The 24648-nt window shown below is 41.3% G+C and overlaps 1 protein-coding gene across 6 annotated transcripts in view; it reads right to left on the bottom strand.

The window, feature by feature from the left end:
* Positions 1–24648, bottom strand: part of EML4 (EMAP like 4) — a 146846-nt gene that overhangs the window by 78188 nt on the left and 44010 nt on the right. Inside the window, exon 1 of one of the 6 annotated variants that reach the window (XM_064414378.1) lies at positions 8872–9048. The exons of 2 other annotated variants lie outside the window; for them this stretch is intronic. In XM_064414378.1, coding sequence (XP_064270448.1) covers positions 8872–8938 — 67 coding nt within the window. In that variant the 5' untranslated portion in view covers positions 8939–9048. Of the gene's footprint in view, positions 1–8871; positions 9049–24648 lie in introns of those variants that run through there. 3 more of the 6 variants (XM_064414377.1, XM_064414382.1, XM_064414381.1) reach the window with 3 other exon arrangements.

Below are 24648 nucleotides of genomic sequence, written 5' to 3'. Positions count from 1 at the left end.
AATATTTATTGTTTATTTGGGCAACTAACTTAACCAGGTTTTTCTTTGTGGTATGCTTTTAACAAGTACGTTTTTGCCCTAGAGGAAAGAAGTTTCTCCTCCAAGATTGCTATATTCTCATCAATTCTAGAGTACCAGCAGCAAAACAGAAAAGCACTGAAATCATTAAGTGAGATAACATCAGGCAAAGCAAAATAGCCTCTTCTTTTATGGATACATTTTATCTTGTACCATGCAATGTTTACTTAGAAAATTCTACTCATCTCAAATCCTGGCACACAAATTAATGATCTCTAGTTTCTGTTATCTAGAAATCAAGCTAGACATTATCTCTGTAAATAAGTATTGGAACGTTTCTTAAATTTTCTGTACTGGCTGCTTCATTGTGCTGTGCATTTCTTTCCCCCAGGACTCATAAATAGCTAATTTGTAACATCAAAAATACCACTGTATAAACCGTTTCTTTGATCTCATTCTGTGCCATTCTAAGCCAATCTATCGTAAGTGCCACTATGCAAAACTCCATCAAGAAAAACAGAAACCTGGCCTGTAGTATTAATTTCCTTTCTCAAAGAAATACAGACCTCCTTCTCCCAAAACACTCATCTACCCTGCAGGGAAAGCCTTCCCTCTCAGCACTGCTGGAAAAAGCAGGATCTGAACATTTTTGTGCTCAGCAGAAACGTGCTTACCCCAGAGCAGGGGGAGGCACCAGCATTGGCATACATGGTGCTATTTCACGGCTCTTATCACGCCAAGTCACAGGACACGGCAATTCCAGATAAATGGAAAACCTGTTTTGAAACAGACTCACCAACTCACTGCCTTATCTTAGTTTTCTGGTATTTCAGGTATAGGAATTCCTTCCACTTACTCACAGCCCCATGTGGCCGCTGCTTTATTACCTCTCCACACCAGAGCCCATTCAGTAAAACGCCAGCTGTGAACTTCCACTCTGACAAGCTGAAGTGACCTTGAAGAGCTACTGTCCCTCTTTGTATCTTCTTATCCAAAACCTAAGGATGACAACCTGCTCCCTCCCTTGAAAAAAAATGGCCTCTAAGAGACAAGACTTCTGGTGGGAATATTCATTCCAGTACTCCAGGTGGGAGCATTCATTCTGCAGGGCCGGAGCAGCCGGCTGTGCTTGTAAGGCCATCGTGCTTTGTCCACCCCCTAGGCAGCATCTCCTGCAGAAGGCACCCCTTATCCCAACTCTGTGCCACATATGTTACCCTCCCTCCTGCACGAGATACCATCTCACAGCCATCCTACCTCTCCTGTGTCTTGTAAGCAAGAACAAACACAAGGTTTTGGCATTTTTAAAAATACGCTGTTTCTTCTAGGAATGCAAGACTAAAGCTCTATGACCACAAACTTGATCCAACACAGCACTTGCAACAGCAGCAAAATCCTGCTTTTGTTCACCTCCAAGATGCTTCCATAGCTTCTCCAACTGCTTGCAGCTTTATTAGAGGAACATCTCTACACCAGCTCGTGTTTGCTCCAGGTGGAACCAAATCCACAGCAGTTTGGTTTGGTAGGGGTTTTTTGCCAAGAAAATAACTAACCCATCATCATAAAGACCAGCTATGTACTATAGACATAGCTAAGTTATCTGCTTGATTTCAAGGATAAAGCACATGGCTCCCACACAACCAGCCCGGAAGGTGGTATCTACAACTACTCATCACACATTAGTCACAGTCTCCAATTCGGTTACTACATAGGCGGAACCAGTGAGAAATAAATGAAATACCTGCACATTATGTGCAGAAAACACAAGTCAGAGAACAATAAGTATTACTGCTGGTGAAAGTCAACAGTCACCCTCAAAAATGGGGACTGAGCATAAATACAATTAAAGTGACTGGTTCTTTAGCTAAGATCTTTTGTTTTGTTATGTTAGCAGTTAAACAGCCCTGGTGAAGTAACAGCTATAAACAAGGTGTGGGTGGAAAGCATTGCTCACACCTTTCCTGTGCTGTGGCTGCTGCTGCCTGACAGGAGACTGACTGCCCTGCAACACACTGCTTCTCAAGAGCTGTAGAAACATCAATATCAACATCTGTTATTTTGCAAAGATAGTCTTTTAGTCAATTCAGACTGCAGACCTGTCACCAAGTGTTGCTGCCGCACTCTCCTTAGCAAGGACACTATCAACAAGTTCCCGCAAATGCCCTATAAACAAAGGCGGTAATTGTGAAATGAAACAGATTTAATTCATGACAAGGAAGAACTCTTGAACAGCATGGCAGACATCTCTCTGTGTGACTGCACATCTATTTTATAAAGCTGCAGTTAGGCTGCTTCTGCAGAAATGAGTACATAAAACTGAAGCCAGTTTCAAACATAATTTCAGTTGCTAACCGTGACACTATTCCACCTGAAATGGAAAACTCCCCAGAAAAGGGAGGAATTAAGTCTCACTTTTATTTAGGTCAAACCACAAAGCAGATTTCAGAAGTGAAGCAAAGCAAACACAAACACTGGGAAACTGTTACATGATGCTACAACTTTCCAGCAAAAAAGTTGCTTAAATACATCAAATTTTGTATCATAAACAGATTATTTATCTGATCTTCCCATAGATGGGGTCTCTGAAGCATAAAAAAAAACCTTCAGGTTTCTTTTCCTACTATTTGCTACAAGTTCAAAGTTTTTAAGTAAAGAAACATAGCCCTGCAAATAGCAATAGTGACTGATCACGGATATGCCCAGTATTACTCCAAGAGCTACAAATACTTGACAGGAAAACAAAACTTGAATATGGTTGGGACTTAGTGACAGCAGTGTCACAAACTACAAGTAAGTTGCATTTTTCCCCATTTACTTCCTTCTTGCTCAAAATTAAGGCATTAATCAATCAGGAACTGATAACAATCAAAACCACCTCAGAAAAAGGAATTTTTATTTGCTAAAGGATACAATTAAAAAAAAAAGGCAGTTTTTTCTGCAAAAGTACCAACACAACCAGAGAGCCTCTGAATTGCTGTTTAACCCACCACTGCCACATCAGCTGTTGGTCCTTTGCAGATTCATGCCAAAGCTCTTTGGTTATCACTGGGTAACACTTCCAGCTTTTTGTAACACATCAGGAACAGCAATGCTAGGTTAGGCCTGCCTGAACCCACAGAAATAAAGTTTACAGATTTTTTTACTAATACACTCCAACTCAGTGAAAAGTACTCTGGAAAAAGCTACACACTGTAGGTCTCCAGTGTTTGCAATTCAGTTTTATTCTCTTCTTTAAACCCTGGAGATTTGTATTTGTTTGATAACTGTGCAGGGAACAATCTAAAGCCAAAAAGATAATAGTTACTCTGAAAGCAGCTATTATCTTAAACCACTGAATTATCTAGTTTATTCCACTAATGCTTATGTTTTAGGACTGATTAATTCCACATACACTTAGTAAGCATTAGCCATGCTAATTCAGCTATTTATCCATAAAAAAGAACCATCCAGGAGGATACTATTTCCACATAACACCAGGATCCTTCATGCATGAAAAATATTCCTCCCACCACAACAGAATACACAAACAGGAACAAAATTATTATATAACTTTTCAGTATCTTCTAACCTTTCCCATAATCTTATTTGACAACATTTATTTTAACAAAATATGTTTTTTTGGGGCTGCAACGTGGAGTATGGCCAAATAAATCAGCAGGGAGTGAACCCAAGAGAGAGTTAACAGCATCTCAGCTTCCATGCTGTAACTACACAAGCACACTGCTCTTACTCAAGACTAAATGCCAGCTTGTTTAACCTACTAATCCACATTTACTAACGTACTGTGTCAACATGCTCCAAGTTTCTGCCTTCACTTAGCCCTCTGCAACTCCCGTGCAAGCCCACACTCTAACTAGGTGTGACCATTCTTGCAGCCTGCAAGTTGCACAGGACAAAGTTCTCATGCCAGAGCGTTCCGTGACACGCAACATGTATATCTGGGGGAGCTGGGAGAGACTTCCCAGAAAGGTGGAGAGGACAAGTGAGCCCGCCACAGCAGGGCCAGGAGCACAGCTCTGCCCCCACTGAACAAAACTCTCATAAAACAGAATTATTTCTAGTACAGACAGAGTGATATTTTTAAAAGTTTAGACTTCATCCTCTAAAGAAAAAAAAGTTTGTCAATTTTTTTTTGTCTCAGCAATTTTTCATTTTATTACATGCCTAAAGGTTTCCTTGATTGCAAAAATGCATAGAATATTGTGAAGATGGGCAATTAGAAGATTTCTTCAGTGAAAGCCATTAGATGTTTTCTTCAGTTCAATGTTGTCCATAAATAATCATTCAAACTCTGAAGCTGAAAGCAAGCAGAAACACTGGACAACACTGATTTTGTTTCCATACATTAAGATCAAATCAAAAGTCAAAACAACAAATTGTTCTAATTTTAATATTGATTCAGTCTGTAGCACTACAGTCTTGGGCATGGTTTCACTTGCTCTTAAGCCAGTCAAACTGCGTGCTGCTGCTAAAAGGTGCCATCTTCCTTGAAGGATCAAGCTGCTGCTTCTGCCTCAGTATCTGCTTCAGGACATAATTTTTGGTGGCTACCTGACAGAAAACTTTTTCCATCCCCAGTTAGTTTTCAGCTGGACCAGCTCACTGGCCAGCTCCTGCCAAACCCCTGCCCAACAGCCCTCAGGGCCTTTCTGCCACCACACACACAACATAACCCCAGCACAGAAACTGCACATTGTCAGTGCAAACCACTCAGGGTGACACTTGCAACTTTGATTTTTTCACCTTTATCATCTAAGAAAAGCAATCTCAAAAAATGCCCTAATGCTCAAGACATTGTGGCATTTATTTACCAAATAAGTCAAGTCATGCAAAAACCTGAAGGGTCAACTCAAACCAGGTTCTCATGGAAGTGAACACTCCTTTTGATGTACTTCAGGTATCAGAAATTAGACTGTGGATATTACCATGGTTTTAAATGCTTCTGAAGAGCTTCACAGGCGAACAAGGGCAAACCCCAAGAAATTCATGTAATTTTAGAACATACAAAGAACAAAAAAGGTGCTGGAAGAGTAGAGCAAAGCAAGAAGACATGTCTAAATCCTGGTTTTATGATGCACAAGAGCATATTCTCATCAGGCTGTGACTAATAGCTGTCATGTCTGGTTATTCCTTCTTCCCTGCTCACAGGGCACAAGCTGCATGTCCAGCACTTTTGCTGTACTTCTTTGCAAGTTCTGCTCTCAAAGCTGCTCTGGCTCTGTGCAGAAGGAGCAAGTTGAAGAAGTCTGCTGTAAGAGGGAAGTTTCCAATGCCACCTCTTTCCCGCTGAACTTACTTCTCTGCGTCAAGCAGGGGTGTGATGTAGATACTTTTTTTTACATAAAGATACTTTTAAAATCAGGGCATTACTCAAAATTTGAGAGCAAAGACTGGGTGCTGAGAAAGTGCTTGCAGTATGAACCTTTCTAGCTGACCTTTAATGACAAGTTTGCTGTGTCAACTCCACCTCTGACATTTCACCAATTCCGATACTTCAGCAACTTCCAAGTGTGGCTTGCAGTTACTTCAACTTGCAATTACATTCTGCAACTGCTAAAAAACACTAACCATTACCCTGCACAAGTCACTATTATCCCCTCAACCACCTTCTGATGACTAATACATGTTCCTAGAACTGCTCGGAGCCAGCTAGAGATCTTAACTGGCAAAACAGAAAAAAAAGTTACCCAAAAATGATACTACTGTTGTAAAAGGAAACTATAAAGTTAAAGAAACGAGACTTCTACTGAGGCAAGGTACTGGGCTTCTAAATAGTATGAGATAAAAACCCCTCCCAACCTCTACAGTATTTGAAATTTTATATTGTGCACGCATAGCACTACATGCACTAGAAAGAAAAAGGCTCTTGTAACACTCAAATTCATACAGCACAGTCCCTTATGTCAGATACTAATTCAAATTAAATACTTTTGCACCAGCACCTGTGCAGGGAAGCAAGACAGCAGGAACAGCAGTATGTGCCAGCCACTGTCACTGCCTGCCAGCGAGGCAGGTGGCAAAGCCACTGCCAGTCGAGGTGCCCTCCACAGCACAGTGGCAGCCCCTTGCCAGAGGCACCAAGCCCAAGGCAGACTCAGGGTCACCCCGGGAGAAACCCTGCAGAGCCACAGACAGAGCCCCACCTCTGCCATCAATGTCTCCAGCAACTGGCCAACCCCACTGTGAAAAACCCTAAGACTAGTCTAACATTAAAAACAAATGTATACAAATCAAGAGTCTGAAAGCAATCAAGCTTAAAAATACTAGAATGTTGGAGTTTGGTTTTTTCCCCCATATATAAATACCGACTTCAATGCCAAGTGCTGCTGGAGGAGAATATTTAATCCAGAAGCATGCCAACTGAAGATTTGTTTGCAGGTAAATATTACCCTTGGTCCAACTGAAAATTTCTATCCTGATCTGTATTGTCTGAGATAAATTCCAGCCCATATCCAATCAGATAGCTATCCTCTTCCTGTGGGACATGTCTTTGCCTTAGCTTTAATTATAAAAAGCTAATTAGAAAAAAAAATCATTCCTACTGACACCAGACAAGCTTTAAAAAAAAAAATATTAAGCTGCCTATCAGCACTTGTACCCTAAATATTAAAAGGAAATGCTAGTTCTTTACTGCTGAATTCAGAATCAGTTTTTAGCTTTGGCAAGAAATGGGCAATGAGAGGTATGTACAACAATACCTGTGCACAAAACAAAGCACAGTTAAACATAATAAAGTTCCTATAGAAAAGTATACTATACATATATATATGTATGTATATATCCTAAAGTATGCACTTTATGATCCTTATTTTAAAAAAAAAATTATACGCAAAATCCTCACCTGAAATACCCTATTGTAAGCATAAAGCCTTAAGCTCCATTAAATAAAGCAAGAATGAGCATGCATAGCCCAACGAAAAGAAGAAAAAAAATATACTTTCTATAACTTAATCTCAGGCATTTCCATACTTGTTGCCAGAGCAAATTTGCTAAAAGCCCTCAAGGCTGAAGTTAGAGATTTCACAGGAACAAAGCACTTGTTGATTCTCCATCATACTGGTTTCTTATCACTCTAACTTTACACACAACCCAACATACAGTCATTGGAAAACCTGATATAAAGGTATATTAGGTTTAACTGTACAAGTAGGAATAAAGTTTTAAATCAACAAAACATACTACCCTGCTAAGAATATCCAAAGCCACATTTTATTTTAATTGAAAATGCCATCTCTTACCCACTAAAATGCTCAGTCCTTTATCAGGATTTTAGAAGAAAATAATTTCCTAAGACGCACTAGAAAATTCATTCAGAAAAGAATGCATTTCTCGCATCTTATTTTGCTGGATTTCTATACAAACCTCAAAGATCAGTCCATAATGTCCCACTCACTTTGCAACTTCAAGATACACCTCAGGCTAAAGTTTGAGGCAGTGTTACATTTTGTACAATCACAGAAACTTCTGTTAAAAGCCATTAAAGTCAGTGGAAATGTTGGTCACATAAAACTCTACATAGTGGTAACAAAGCCCCAGGCCATAGCCATAAAAAATGCTATTCTTTTGAATTTTGTTCTGAAGACAAACAGCTAAACATTAGCTTTTCTTCTCTACAGTAAAAATCCTTGTAAGCCTGCAAAAAAAATCACGCAAAGCACTTAAAATGCTAACATTTCCAATTTACCCTCCCCTCTTTCTTGAGGGTTGCAACATCTTGAATTCTAAACCAAATGCTTTGAATTCTGAAGCAGATGAAGTACAGTGCACATTGCTCACTTTAACAAAGTACACTATAGCAAGGTCATTCCTTTCTTCCACTAAATGTCCATAGAAATCTATGCATTAAGCACTTGTTTGTTTTTTTTTTTTAAAGAAAACTTCTCTGTAGACCATCGTATTTTCTTTCAGCCGTAAGTTTCACAGGCAAGATGCTGCGTTTGTATCCAAATTGCACGGCATGAATCAGCAAACAAAGAAGGAGCGCTCGCTGATGTCTGTTTCATGGGCAGTAAAACACTTCCACTCCGTGTACAAGAGGAACACGCTTTATCTCTGATAGGATTTCTTGCTTAGGGTTATTTGGTTGGTTGGTCTTTTTAAGACCATATAGTTTTGGTGGCTTCAGTCAGAACGCTACTAAATTAGTTACCTAATTTGCACTCAAGAGAGGCTGTTTTGAGAGCAGCTGTTTAAAGAAAGGAAATGTGCACGGAAACATTTCATTTTTGCTATGACACTAGTAAAAACAAAGGGAGAAGAGGAAAAAGCCCTTAGTTCTGAAGGGCAAGCACAGGTTCCTCAGGCAGAGAGCTGCAGCAGGCGCAGTTCTGCTCTCCCCACGCTGAGCGAGCCTTTACCGCCGCCTGCCTGAGGCCCCGCCGGGGCTTCCCCCGACTCTTCCCTCGGAGAGCGTCAAACCGAGAGGGCCAAAGGAAAGGCTGGACACTCCGGAGCCGCCCTTCCCCGAGGGCTGCCGAAGGTGCCCGGCACCAAACTCTTCCCTGTCCCAGCCCCGGGCCGCAGGGACCCGCGCTGCTCCGCGCCTCCTGTCCAGCGAGCATTAGCTTCATCTCTATCGCCCTGTCCCCTCCTCCGCTATCCGCACGCTTCCCGATTTTATTTACTTGTATTTCTTTTGTCCATTTTCTGGCGGAGCCCCTCAGCCCCTGGACAAGCACACCTTGCGGGCTGCTGCCGGGGCCGCGGAGCCACTCTCACACCTCGCAAGGCAGAGCCTACCCCGGTGCTGGCAGGCTTCCCTTTCCCCCCTGCAGGGATGGGAAATGCGGAGCGGACAGCGCTGGCGATCACCCTGAGCGAGCCCTCCCGGCGCGGGGCAGCGCGGTACTTTACCCGTGCAGAAGGCGGCGAGCGCCGAGGGGTCGCAGGCTGCGGCCAGGCAGGACAAGCCTTCCTCCATCCCCCCGGCCGCCGGCCCCGCCTCAGCCACAGCTCCCGCGCCCCGGCCCGGCCGGCGGGCGCCCAGCACACGGTCCCGGGCCACCGAGCCCTGCTGGTCCCGCCGCCCGTCCCCCTGCCCGGAGCGAGCGCGGGAGGCGGGGGCGGGCCGGGCCGGGGCCCGGGGAGGGGCCGCCCGCGGGCGGCGACCCCGCGCTCGCTGCGGCACCGGCCGGGGGCCGCGGCCCCCCGGGCCTGCTCGGCTGGGAAGCGGAGCCGCTCCCGGACGGGAGAGCGGCGGCTGCTCGCACACGGCAGGCTCCTGCACCCTCCCCACGGGCACGGCAGCAGGCGGATCCGACAGCCCCGCGCCGCACGGTGCTCACGGCCGGGGGCACGGCGCTGCACGGACCATCGGCACCCACAGGCTGCCGCCTGCCCGCGCTCGGGCATGAAGAATCACCAGCAGCAACCAACAACAGCCTCCCTCGGCAGATGCAGATAAACCACTATTGTTTGAAAGCGTGTCTGTCTGTCAGAAACGGCACACATCCATCTATCGCCAGTGACAGGAGCAGTGACACGGGGAGTTCACACGGGGGGGAAGAAGGGGGCAGCAGTTCGCTCAGTGTTATATTGGAATATTTTTCACATGACATCGTTTTGAGACGAAAAAGCGATGACATCACTGGCAATATACTCATATCCATTATATGAAAACTAAGCAAAATATCATGGCTTAAAAGCAGCAGCTTTGCAAAGCTATCATTCTGTTCAGCAGAAGGGAACTCGTATTACAAATGCATCACAATCTATTTAATGTGATCATGATTTTGTCTGTCTTGCACGACGAAGCACAGCCAGATGAGAACTAATGAATGCAACATGTGTTCATTCTTTTGGTAGCCGTGCCTGAAGCCAATTGGCAGAACGACTACAGTAAGATAAATGTCAAAACAAAACTATTTGTGAATATTGTACTGCATGTATTTTGACTCTTCTATCATACTTGAAATAGTTTATTATTTTCGAGATTTGCAAGCAGATTAACTCTGGATTAAAGTTTCAATTTCCAGACAACTGTAAGATAGTTTAAAAAAAAAAGGGGGGAGGGGGGAAGTCTGTGTCTCCATTCAAAAAACAAGGACGGGTAGCACTTTTTTTCCATCATCAGAAATGGTTGATGATAAGGTTAATAGGTTCATAAGAACACATATAATTCTAGGACAGCACATAATTGGTTTTGTGTGTTTTCCCCAGGACTGACAATCTAGATAACTATGGTAAGTGTTTTTATTTTCCAGCAGCTCCTGATCGACTGCAGGAATCGACCTCTGCAGTGATCTAAAAAAAGAGATGGCAGTCAGCTGAACACAGCTCTGCAGCATGAAGTCAGCCAGACAACTACTGTGATTAATACAAGGGGAAAGGACTAGGAAACTGCCTGGTGGAAGACAATAAAGTGTAAAAGGCAAGGGCACACAATGAAGGACCCTAATAAAGCCATGGGCCTCAACACACAGCTGTGGCACTGGGATTGACCAGGAACCTACATTCCCAACTTGTCCCAATCCCTATGTTGCATCAAGTCATCAAACAATCTTAACTGCAAGATGAAACACTGAGTCTTATCTTGGGTGGGCTGGGCAGACAGAATAATTTAACACACACACACTTCGGTATCCTTTCAAACTCAACATGCTTCCCAAGACAACTATGAAGCCGTGGAAGAAATGACAGGCAGAATGCCCCATGAGGCCAAACAGACATTGTATGTACTGGTTAGATCAATGCCAAGAAAGAGGCTTGATTTGCAATCTTAAGTGGCCATTTATGCTCTGAACAAAGACACGCTACATGCCGCTGGCAAAAAGCATCCACTGTAGTTCACACCAATACATTTCTTTTAGAATATATCAATTTTGAAGTAAGTAAAGCACATCACATTAAAAAGAAGTTAGGCTCTCTTACCGTAAAAAACGAGTACAAAACACTGCTCTTTCTAGGTATCTTAAACAGAGCTTAGTGTCTGCTCCATCAACAGCATACAGATGAGGCAGAAGGAACCAAAGCAAACGTCAGAGCACTGTCAGCACGATCCTCAGAGCTCTAAGTTTCGAAACAAGATTTCAGAAGGCGCAGTGTATACAGCCCACCCCGAAAATGGCAGAAGAACTCTCAACCCACCCATCTCCTCTTCCCTTCTCAGCTGAATACTTGATCAAAATTCCTCAAACTGCCTTTAAATCTCTCATGATAACCTCACCTCCTCGTTAGGATTTTTCACTCTTCTATCTCTGGCCCTTCTATTATATCTGTCCTTCTAAGCCACCTATCTTCAACAGCTGTCTATCTCTACATTTTTCAAGCCTAAACAACATCTCAGGTCCCTCTTCCCTGCTGTTACTTAACATGAATGGTGGGCGGTGAGGAAGTGCTCTTTTTAGATAGGCACAAATAATGAAAAAAAACCACTTAAAATATGGCACATACCAAAATAAAATACATGCACAATGTAAGCCTTTGCTTAGGAAAAATCTCTCAGATTATTAGCAGTGCAGAGTGCATAGCTACACCATAAAAAAAACTAACAAACACATAGCTACACCATGAAAAAAACTAACAAACACTTCAATCTAACAAAAAAAAAGCCTGTTAAAGACCACAAATGGAGTTCTGAACAAGTACAGATTAGTTCATTGCTTGTTTATCCCCAACACACACATTTAGGAACACCACACATCTGGTGTTGTTCAGAACGATGAATGTCTCAAAAATTGCAGCAGCACCAGTTTATGACTGTACAAAAGGAATGATTTTAGACATACTTCAGATTTTCAGGAGTCAAAAAACAGTATAATGTGCCTTTTCTTCAGAGAAGGGAGCAAATGGCTTCTCCAGCTTTTGAAGACAGCCATAGGAAGGCATGAAATCTTTGGAGTCACCACTTCCATGTGAAGAGGAGGACAAAGCAGGTCCCTGTGGGTCCACACCTGAAAAATTTCCTTTCACTCACCCAGAGCTAACTGAGGAAACCAGTGGTGCCCCCACCAAAGTCACCATGTTCCTAGCTGCAGAACAGACACTTGTACCCAGGACATCTTTAGTACTTATATTAAAAAAAAAAAAATATATAATATTATCTGTTTTGGTTCCTTGGCAAGTGATACTGCTCCTAAGAAAGTACCTGCCATATGAATTCTGGAAATTGGTTTTCACAGAAATAGGGTTTCTTAATTTCCCTTAGATTTAGGAGATTTCAGATCCAAGAGCTGCTGCATGAGGCAATCACAGTGTTATATTCCATCCAGAAGATTACTGGAAATTCTCCCTATATACCTTTTATTCCTAAAAACTGCAATTGTACCTAAACATCACAAAGTGGTAACTGTAATGACACTAGTTTAATGCCTGCCTTGCTGTTGAACTGCAAGAGGGCAGCACTAGTTAATTTTGTTTCCTCAAATATATGAAATTAATCATGCTTCCACTAGCAAATGATCCTTCAATTATTTTGCTTTCTTCTTTCTGAAAAGAAACTACAGCAGTGTTTCAGTTGCCAATTAACCTCACTGCCAAACAGTATCACCCTTCAGCAGCTGCCTTCATCAGCTTTATCCCACAGAAAAGAGAGAATAAAAGAAATTTCTTCAATAACCACCCAATTCCTAAAGCCTTTTATTGCTTTATCTTTAGAAGGGAAAAGTTTCTTTCAGTTTGTTTTTAAACCCATGTTGCATCTGCTATCACCCAGCAAGCACAACAGACCAGTACCTTCTCATCAGGTGAGACAAAGTAATTAAACAGTTTTACAAGACACGCTTTGGTTAAGGATGCTCATTGCATCAAGCCTGTTTCCAGCAGTACTTGTGAGGTGTTCAGAGGCTGGCTAGTGAGCTAAAAAGGACAAGGATGATTTAGCAGGATCCAGTGCTCCCATTAACACCTGTGGGATGTGGCAGCCTCTGCTCACTCCTCTTCACTCCAGGCACTGTAATAAACCCTAATAAGGTTCCGTTCTCTGAAGCATTAATTCCAAGAGTGACGAAAAGCAGGACCTTTGACTGGGATTAAGGTCACTTAGAGTTGGCATACAGCAGCATTACTGCTAAAATAAGCATCCCTGCCCTTCTCCTGCATCCTTCCCATTCTCATCCTGTTCCTGCCAACACAGCTCATGGGGCTGCACAAGGAAGCACACCAGGACAGCATGAAACTTAACTCAAAAACAGGGTAAACAGGGAAACTCACCAGGCCAGTCATATGGAATATGGCACAATGAGCCATGCTGCAGCAGCAGGGAGGTGGCAGCACCCTCTGGAAAGAGTGGTGGGAATAGTGTTCTGTCAACAGCAGCTCTGCCCGTGGATGACTTAAGGAGACTGTGAAACAGCTACATTTGTAAATCACATTTCATTGCCAGAAACCCGAGCAAAATAAGAACTGATACAGAAGAGCGTGAAGTCCCCAGGCAAGCAGTGTGAGGGCAGGATGCAGCAGAGAGCACACAGCAGTGCCTGAGGCCCTTCCCTGATCACCCTCTCCTAGACTAAACTGAGCTCCTTCATCCTATGGCATTCTTCTCAAATAAGCATGCAGAAAACACAAGAAACGAGGTGTACATTGGACCTTAAAAATTGTCCTGAGGCTGTCCTCCACAACTGAACCATACTCAGGTTTAAAGTAAACCATACTAAACCTAGGTCAACCAGCCTAGGAAAGTGATCTGAATGGGGAAATTTATTTTATATTTGTTGTCCAAAAACACATTGCTTAATTTGAAAAAGAAAACCTGCAAACAATACAGAGCTCTCCAAATGCAAATGCGTATTTTAAGAATAACCACAGGAATGCCTATTTTTATCAGGGGGGTTTGCTGCAGCAGCAGCTGTACCAACACGACGGAGGTGGCAGCAGCCTGATGTGGAGTGTAGGGAGGGTGGCAATGTGTAAGGCTGGTATTTCCCTGAGCATAACACCAAACCACAGCTGTAGCATGCCTTCCGCTGCCTGCCTGGAGCACTTGCACAGCAGACTGCTTGCAGCTGCCTTCCTGCCTATCCAGTAGACAAGATGAAAAAGTGTTAAATCTAAAACACAGGCGCAAAAAGGTTTTTCTCCTGAAAATTCATGCTAGGCATAAGTTCCAGACTACAGTTCAGACCACATAACCTAGGTAGTGGCCCATGACAATGTGTAACCTTGTCCATGAGGAAACAAAGAGTCTGAAGAGTGGCATTCTTGTTAGATACGGTCTGTATCTTTATGGAGATAATCACAGTTTCATCTCTGGTCAAGAGCTGAGCTTCAAACACGCAATATTTGCATAAGTGGTATTTTTAAAAGTACAGGTAAATTGTATAAGGTCGTTCAGTATGACTTGTTTCCATTCTCTGAAAGTGATCAGCAAAAGTTTGATCAATAATGACAACTAACTGGTGGTCTTAGCGATGGTTATGGACTAGCTATGGTGAAATGACTGCTGTCTAATTACTTAGCTTATGCCAACAGAAAGACAATACTGCTTTTGCCATGCAGAATTGGGGTAACAGCAGTGCAGAGACCACCTACAAAGTGTTTTCCAATAAAAATAAAATATCTTACAAAAATAAAATATCTACTATTCTAGAAATATGACACTGCTTAAGAGTTGTGTATGCTTTCAGAAAATGATTAAATGTCATTCTTACATGTCAAAACATCTCCAGATGCTGGCTGTTCCCATTAACACATTGCTGCAATGCTGACTCTTTTTGCTGCTTTTAAAAGTAGTAAAAAATAAACCAGGAGTTAAAAACGCAAGAGAATTTGAAAAAGCGCACTATTTATGACAAAGACCAACAAGTTTCTCATTTACTATCCACTCTGAAGTGCTGAGAAGGTAGAACAGCCTTTATGAAAAAACACCCACCAAAAAGCACAATCCTTCCCCCAAAACTAGTTCTGATAACGGATGTCCAGCACAGGACTTGTGGATGCAGAGAGGGCTTGCACTGCGGGTGACCAGCTCAGCCGTGCACTGGGGTGACATGTGACTGCACTGCCATCAGCCCACCCCATCCCAAAGGGTGGCTCAGCCATATGACAAGCCACACAGATGAGGGACAAACCTCATAGGTGCCAGTCTGGCTTCATCTACACCAACAGGAAAGCTTTTGGCTTCCAGATTTCTGCATAGCCAGCATAACCCAAATCTTCCACCCAAGGGGTGGGGTGATTATCTCCATTTGTGACCATGCAGCAGAAACACAGCATCTCTCATTTAAATGTTACCCAGTACATGCAAAGGTGATGTAGGTGTCAGACCTCAAGCTATTACTCTACTTCAGAGTCTGACCTTATCAAAAGGTCATTTACAGCCACACAGTTTGACATATTATACATAGCAGCTGTACAGTCCATAAATTAATTACCCTTCTGATGGCACAGACTACCAAACAAAGTGGTTTAAAGGGAATCTGTAGAAACAGCTTTATATCCATGTCATTCCTTTAAATTTAGTTGACAACAAGATTTTTGTACTCTTAAGGAAAATGGGTCACACAAATACACATCACGTTTTATTTACAAATGTAGGATTGAACTGTTGTGAAACCCCCAGGCAGAGTTTACAACCTATGCTGTTGGAAAAACACATAAGATACACATTTGTGGTTTTTTTTTTCAAAAAGGCAAGTGTGGAAATTCCTGTTTACTTCTCTTGCTTTTCAGTAGTGCTCTCAGTATCCTAAAATTTGGTGAATATAAAATGTGAAGAACAAGCCATACTATCTCCACAAATTGCTTGATAAAAAATTGTCTTTAGAAGGAATCACATTGATCCACACACAGAAGTCAAAAGAGTCCTTTCAACTAAGTTAAAAATAAAATCTGCCAGACTATAAGTCATGCTTACTTAAAAGCCTGAGTAACACTATGACAGTAATATATGGACATTTTTCCTTCCTGTAGGAATAGCTGTATCACAAAAAACCTGGCATAACTGACACCTTTGCCAGCCTCTCTCTCTGGAAAGTAACCAAAGGACAGTAAGGGACAAGAGTAATGGCACCTCACCATTTTAACTGGTGGCTCTTTCACAGGAGTTGAGACCAAGGTCAACTCTTGACTACAGAAGTGTGTTGGTATTGCCAGAAAATAAACATTCAGTAGGTCAGAAAAAATAATTTCTTCTTCTGGGTCACCAATCTTGTTATGACAGGTCAAAGCAATGAGCAAACAGGCTAATTTCAAAGAGGGAGAAAGAGGGAACTGTGATGTGCAGTAGAGGTCTAAGGGAAGTGACAGACTGAACAGCTGTGTCAACACATGGACACGCCATTCTACAGGGGAAAAACATCACACAACAAAAAATGGAGAAGGTCCTTGATGGCTTTAAGAAATGCAGTTGTATTTTTCAAGAATCCAGCTTATCAAAGATTCAGAGACTGACTAAAGGTCAGAAGCAGCAGGAGTTTGATGGTATCATATTACCCAAGAGGCATTTCCACACACTGTGGAACCACCAGCCCTAAGAGGTGGGGATGGTTATGGTAACATATGATCAAGCTCACTATGTCCTTACTTCACCACAAGAAACCCCTGTATTCCAGATCTGCATAGTTGTCATCAAGTAATAAGAGCTGGAAAACAAGAGAACAATCTAGAACACACTGAAATCATAAGTTTTAAAGGCATTTAACTGAGCTTCAAATGAAGAGTTTACCCATCTGTTCCTTGAGAAGGATAAAGTTCATGAGGTACGTGAACAGAATACTAGGGGTACAGGGCTACAACTAAATGCAACTTCTTTGCTAGCAAAAGACACAACAGTATTAAGTGCTCTAAGCTCCCAGCTCCATATCTTAGGATAAGGAATACACTCTACATATTTGCATACAAAGTAAACTAAAATTAAAAAAACCACCTTATTTTCATGCCCTAACTTTGCTACAGAAACATTTGTTTGGTTTTGTTTTTTTTTTAATAAGCAACAGCATGAAGGTCACAGTATTCATCTAACTAGCTGCTAGCATGCAGGTTTACACAATGAATCACAGAATGGTCTGGGCTGGAAGGGACTTTAAAGCCATTTAGTTCCACCCCCTGCCATGGGCAGGAACACCTTGCATTAGACCAGGTTCCTCAGAGCTCCATCCAACCTGGCCTAGGACACTTCCAGGGATGAGGCATCCACAGCTTCTCTGGGCAACCTGTGCAAGTGCCTCACCACCCTCACAGCAAAATATTTCTTTCTAATACTGAATCTATACCTAATCTCAATTTGAATCCATTGCCCCTTGTCCTGTCACCTCTGGGTCTTGTAAAAAGTCTCTCTCCATTGTTCCTGTAGGCTCCCTCTGGTTACTGGAAGATTACAATTATGTCACCCCCAAAATTTCTCATTTCCATGCTGAACAATCCCAAATCACCTAGTCCTTCCTCCCATAGGGGAGTAATGAGCACAAGATTTTTAGGCAGAAAGCTGGCAAACACCTTTACACATAGTTTCTTTCAATTCAAGTTTTGGGGATTGTGTGCGTTTCTTTTTTAAAACTAAGTTCTGAACATACAACTTCAATTTGAAATAAATATAAGCTACAAAATGGACTACAAATACTTTCTCTCATATCAGCTTGCACCATGTTTAAAGAACTCCACAAAACCAAATGGAGAATTACAGAACTCTTAAATGCACATGGTTACACAGATTTTAAATTATAGACATAATAAAGCATCATTAAATTTACAGTATATGATGCTCTCTAGTATTCCAAAGTTTTAAAGTGACACTTGACCTCAAGACAGTCTTACGATATAAAATATGTCCAAACCTTAGTAAAGCGAACTAAATTAGTTAACATAAATATTTTTTTTTTAAATCATACACAGCACAGGTTACATCTGACCATTGAATTATTCAGTCCAATATACAAGTTCCCAAAAAACACACATTCCTCTTTTTCTATCCTCAGGCCAAAAGAATTTATAGAATGTTCAAGAAGTTTTAGTCAAAACAAGATAAGAAGACAAACAGTAACAGTGATTTATTTATCTGTAAGCATGCAATCACCACAGAAGCTATAGGACACTGAGCACCAGACAATGTTACAATTTCAGTGTAAGTTTTATTTAGTAGCAATGTTTTTGCCTGCTACTTCTATAAACAGGAAGACTCAGCTATTTCCTTCAACTAACTGCTAGTGACTTAGTATCTTAACGCAGCCTACAGGAAAATCTGCTTGAAAGTAACAAACCTGCAATGCTGGACATTTTATTCTATTTCTCTATGGCCTGTACCTACAGCATGAATATATGTTGGTTTGTTGAGTTTTTTTTTTTTTGAGGGTTTTTCCAACATAAATGAAGTCTGCTACAGGAAAACGTGCACTACCAAATGATATTGAAGGACACCAGAACAAAAGGAATGGTATTAGACAGTAATGAGCAGATAGGCTCAAATACCGAGAAAACTCCAGTTGCCATTTCTGAAGTTTTCATTAAATATTGCATATGTCTTTAGGCATCATTTGAAGATGCATCTCACTGCCAATGTAACAGATTTGAAGCATGTTCTTCCCCATCAAATATACAGTTTTTCACTATTCTGCCTAATTGCCAACCCCTATGAAAATAAAGTGTAAAACTTTACTACAGCTACCAGGAATTAATGAATTGTTGTAAGTCACTTGTGCAGCTTTCCTACATTTACATAGCTCAGACATATAACAAATTTAGATAGACACATTTGTACTGCAGAAGTAACGTTCAAAACCACCTTGTTGAAGGCCTGTCACCCTGCAAGGTGGCTCACAAGGAGGAAGCTCCTCCCAGCTCCTTTAAAGAAAAGATTAGAGAGCAATTGAGGACTGCAAATGACTATACTTCATATCTCCCCCCTTAACAGAATATTTATACCCCAGTGTTTTTCTTTTCTAAGCTCTTGACAGAATTCAAATCACTGGTTTTGTCTCACCACAGGAGAATTACTTGATTTAATGAGTAACTCATTTGATGGGTAATCAGGCGACTGATTTTATCCGCTTCATTGCTATCAAGAGGTCAGCACTACCCTCCATTAAGGCAAATTGCAGGTTTTCAAGAATACCTGCAATCAGATGAAATCAAGTTTGTTCTTGCAGCATCCTCAAAGCCCATAGAGGATATGTGCATTGGAGGAACGTGGGGAGAAGTGGAAAGAGGAGAATTAAATTAACCAATAATTTGGAGGAAGCATCTTACTGTTTTCACCGATGAAATCAGATCTACGGCATGAAAAAGGACATGAGAGGACATGGCTTATTCCCATTGTCTCCTTCCTTTTCTCATTTATAAACCAATTGTTATTCTTAGGCAGGATAGGAAGGAACATTGGAATGAATGCACCAGCAAACAGTAAGCTGAGTTTGTAATTCAGCCTTAATCACCCACCTGAAGAGTCACACAAAGTGGTCTGTAATTATGCTACACCTGAGACCACCAGGCAAGTGCATCAGATGTAAACATCAACATATGATGAGCAGGTAGTTTACTTTTAAAAAATTACTTTTTCAAAAATAAAAATAGCATTAATCTTTAGTCACAGTGATGTTTAAATGTTAAACATGAAGCCCTCCAGCCTACAAGAACACAAAGCAATACCTTGTGCTCTCTGTACCCCATGCACACACACGTGGTGTGGAGCACCTTGATGCACGTGGGGACAGCAGAGTGGCTTTCCAGCACAGGTCTGCTCTCCTGCAGACAGGATGGAGTCAGGCAGGGGCTGTGGGAATGGAGCCGACCATTCCTGAAAACAGGCCAGAAAACACTTGCAGATAACTGCTTGCAAGGTACCACTCTGCACTAAAAGGATTAAGCGTGGAAATAGCACGTACTTGGCACAAACCTCTGAGTCAGGAGTTTGGTTTAGATCATTAGCAAATTAGCAGTTTAAACTGGATTCACTGTTGGAAGATTTGATTTCGTAAGAAAGTTTTAGATCCTAGTGCACAATTTAGCAGGGAGGAGCCTGGCTGGTGGCTGTGCACTGGGAGGAAGGGGGGCACAGCTCTGAACACAGACCACCTCATAAGCAAGGTGAGGGACAGGCTAAAAACCTGGGAGAGGCTCCAGCTGACTGAAAAGGGAACCAGGACTCGCCTCCAGGTACACTCTATGCATTATGGTCTAATACAATCTAACATAACATGGCAAATTTCAACAAGTTATTACAGTAGGTATCCTCATAGATACAAAAGTCTTTAGAAAAACAACATTTTATCAAAAACACAGCCTAAGAGCATTTGGACAACTTGGGCTATATTAAATATTAAATTATGCTTTCACTGCATCATGTTCCCCGTGACTGAGTATCAGAGCTACTTTTGTAAAAAGAATGGCTACTAATATTGTTACTCCCTTAGTTAATTGCAAATTATTCAAGTACTTTGATTTCCCATACTGTTTTTCTAGGAGAAAAAAAGAAGTTTAGTAAATTCATAAAGATGACAAATGTAGTAGTATGCTGACTTAATTGAACTACGGACAAAAAAATCTGCTTTAGATTAGTACTGTATTTGGTTTTGAAATGATCTGTTGTTAAAAGTGAAGAAGTAGGGGAGGAATCTTCTACAAGTGCAAAGGTATATTTCAATATTTGGTGTATCTGGAGGAGAGTGAAGCCCCCCCCATAGGTGAGTGAGGTTGTCTGCTGGGCAGAGCCTCTGGGTAGCAGGATCTGTTCACAGAGATGCAGTTTGAACAGGACAGCCAGACAGTGTCAGGTTAAATTAACTATCTTTGTTTAAACTCTGTGCTGAAGCCAACCTCAGAACCCAGCTTACTGGGAAAAGGGCAATGTTTTTGACCTTGTGCCAGTTAATTCAGGATCACTTCCCCTACACATATGTCTGATGTTCATGCTTTTTTCCTTTTGCAACTTTGAGGGTCTGCAAATTTCCAGTTTTGCTAAACAAACACACAAATTCTCTTCCTTATACTTTCCAGTTTCATCAAACATGGCCTTAAAGAAAACCAAACTGTTAAAACCTTCCCATGAAATCATATCCATTAGCAGCAGAGCTGATGATGCTAAAAAAAACCAAAACATCCCAAACCAAAAAAACCCACCAACACATCTGGAGCTGTAAAAGCCTCCTCTACCCAGAGGTTCAACTCCTGGGTATGCATCTCTTGGTAATGTTCACTTCACTTTGGCTTACTTGAGAATTCATGACAAAAATTAACAAAAGCCTCTTATTTTTATGGGCCATATTGACTGTTCCAATGCATGCTGATCCTATCTTCTACAAACAAAGCCAGAATTTAATTGCACTGAGCATTAAACAGAAAGCCTTTAAAACTCTTTTCTGTTTAACCTGCCTGAATTGCAAGTGGCTGTATCATAAAAGACTGAAGCATGTGCCATTGTGAAAAATAACCTGCACTGATATATATGGGCATGTGCAGTACCAAAGTCACTTCAAAACACATAAGCGATAAAAAAGAATTATGAGTTTGCCTTTCTAACCTTCACAAAGATTAACACAATTTTAGGTTTATAAAAAAATAACCACATACCTTGCTCTAGGCATTGCTGACATTGCTGGATTATTCCCAGCACATTTAGGAGGGGCTGCACAAAGACAGCAAATCCACATGTCTGAATTATCAATGCAAAATTCCTGAAGTTCCAGTTTAAGCCAGACAAGACTTTGTATTTTTTTTGTTTCTATTCATTCTTCTAGAGGTAAGCAGAAATTGTGCCCATTACAGTTTTGGAACTCCTTTGTAGATTATGAAAACAAAGAAGTAAAGCATATCAATGAAAACTAACTCAGGGGTTTTTTCCAAAGTAAGAGTCAATTTTCCAATCCACTGGAAAATTCAGCAAGGTAGCAATTTATTAGCCATGCTGAACAAATCAGAGGTTCACAACAGGATTCCAGACACACAAAGTGAAAACCAACCCACAAGCCACATGAACACAGACCACCCTGCAAACCCTCCTAGTGATGGGATGGATTTCCTTACTTCAGCCAGTATTTTATCTCCCAAAGCTCTCACTGACCAAGCTCCCCCAAGCTACCCTTGGCTGCATTGATTTTCCTGCCAAAACAAGACAAGAGCTGCTTCCAGCTCTGTGCCAGACATAACCGACACACCAGCCCCATGGTGTCTCCAAAGCAAGGACAACCTCCTGGGGGAAGGAAAAGCCAAAAATTCCTGCACAAAGCGTCTATTTCCAAATTCCTCCAGGGACTGCCTTTAAATAATGACATTAAAACTGTTTACTCCCTTTTGACAACATGCACAAAGTTGCTAATTCCACAGGTCTGGGAATAGGTGTCATATTGGTATGTTTGACACTAAGGACCAGGCAGGAAATAAAATTTAGGGAATATTAGCAACAAGGAAAGAACAGATGGCCAACAAAATACCTTTATTTCCTTTCAGTATTTCCTTTTATCCTGTTTTTGCTTTTCTTGCCTATTTAAACCATGAATTGTTGATGACAGAAACTGTTTTGAGGCTCTTACTATGCTAAAAGAGGTGCTTACATGAAATAACATTTTTTTTACTTTTTAATCTAGTATATTTCTCCTAGTATTTCTACCTAGAAATAAATAATCTTAGTCCAGGATTTCTGCAACATACACAATTCCAGTCCCACCTGCACATCAAAAAAAAAAAAAACAGATTTAAAATTTGCACTTAATTTCACACTCCAAAAATGACCTTGACATTAAGTAAAACCTACCCTAGAACAGCAAAGATTAAAAACATTTATTTCAAATCCTTATTTCATGTTTTTCTCTCTTCCTTAGTCTAAAAACAGAGTTGAAAGATCCGGCAAGTAATCCTTTTGTCAAGCGGCAAATAATAGAAGTGAACAAGACTTGCACTTCTCCAAAGACAGACTAAAGGCTCCCTTTCTTGACAAAACAGCAAAAATCCTGAGTACAATACTCCCTAGATCTCAACATGAATTCACCTTAGAAACAACCTGCTTGCACGGTTGAGCAGACAAGTGATATCAGCAGACAAGATGCCACCTGCACAGAGGGACAAGAAGCGGCCTGGAAGATTGATTTGTCTGTGTGCAAACCTGCAGCCGTGACCCACAGAGCCAGGCACTGACCTGGCCCCTCAGCAGCTCACTGAGGGTCACAAAGGACAAAGCAGCACCAAGATAGGAGGTGATTACTGCAAAATTCAACTGAGTTACAACATGGGCCACATCTGTTCAGTGACCATAAAGGAAAGGAATAACTGTGTCAAGCAGGACGACAAAATTATATTTATTAATGAGTTGGTTTGGGGTTCAAAACTTTTTAGATCCTTTCTCCGGCATGGGGAGATGACATTAACATTAAAAACATGCTCACCTGTTAAGGAAGGAGCAGAAACAATATGTCTGGGGCTACTTGAATACTGAAGTCTACAGACAACATTAGGCAGAAATCTCAACAGTTGACAGTACTGAACATTTTTCACATAGAAAATAATCTGAACAGTCTTACTGCACATGCTGCAAAGATAAATTGTGGAGCATTAAAAGAAGTTGTTAGACAGGATGTGTCCCACTTCCTCTTCCTTCTCATTGAAAACTAAACAACATAAATCACAACCAGTTATTTCAAATGTAATCAACCCCTGCCAGGCATCACTACTTGCTAATGCTTTCCCTCTGCCCATTTCTCCTCATCATTAACTCACCAGAATAAAAAAAAAAAACAACCAAAGAAATAAAACAAAAAACCACACACAAAAAAATACACACAAAAACCAACCAACCAACACCAAAAATCCCCCACCCTCTGCACATGCTTGCCTACAGACCCATAACCAGCAGACCTGATGATGTTTTCCCCTTCTGGAGCTTAAGTAAAGCTAAACAAACAAATAAAACCCAAAGAAACAAACAATTAAAGGGGTAAGAAAAAGGGGGGAAAGAAAGCAAATACAGAGAACAAAGCCACAAAAAAAACAGCAAGCACGAAAGAGGGCCTGGGCATTAATTAAATGAAAGGAGCAATCTCAACAGTACAACAATATGTATAGCAGATCCAGACATACAACTAAAATTTAACCATTCAAAGCTTACATGGTTTCACATCACCATTAACATCTATTATCACTCTTTTAGAGGGAGGAACCATCCACAGCTTACAGTTTCACATCACCATGATTGTCTCCATCCACTTTCACAGGGAGGAGCCATGAACATTTGTCTTTAGAGCACAAGACCTTCAAGCAGATACATTACTGTGCACATGGAATTAGAAAACAACCTGAGCCAATAATTGGTGTCATCAGACACTTTATATCAGTCTTTCCATTCCTAAACCTTCTCATATGCTAAAATTGCAATTAAAGGTAACAGGATCACATCTGGGAAAAGAATCATACAACTTCTTGGTTTTAGACAGCCACATTCCTCGTATGGCAGTTAAAAACCTGCCAGAATTTCCCCTATAAACATGTTTCCAGCAATTTCAGCTCTCCCACGCAGTCTTCAGTCCTAAAGTAACAGTCTCCTGCAGAAAAGGTTGTTTTTCATAAACACACAGACACAAATAATTTGGCCACACATTTCTCTTGCATGATGCATTGTTTTCCACATGCTAGCACCAGAGTGTCCTACCACAGCTGACAACTCAGACACTCAAAATGAAAAGCATTAGCCTCACAAGAAAACAAGTCTTTGTCCCATTATGAAACATAAGAAGTAGGCTATGAGAAACATAACCTTTGAGAGGTGGCCAATAC

The sequence above is a fragment of the Passer domesticus genome, chromosome 3, assembly GCF_036417665.1.
Source record: "Passer domesticus isolate bPasDom1 chromosome 3, bPasDom1.hap1, whole genome shotgun sequence".
Classification (NCBI taxonomy): Eukaryota; Metazoa; Chordata; class Aves; order Passeriformes; family Passeridae; genus Passer; species Passer domesticus.
Note: the sequence above shows the minus strand (reverse complement) of the source record. Positions and strands in the feature narration are given on the sequence as shown.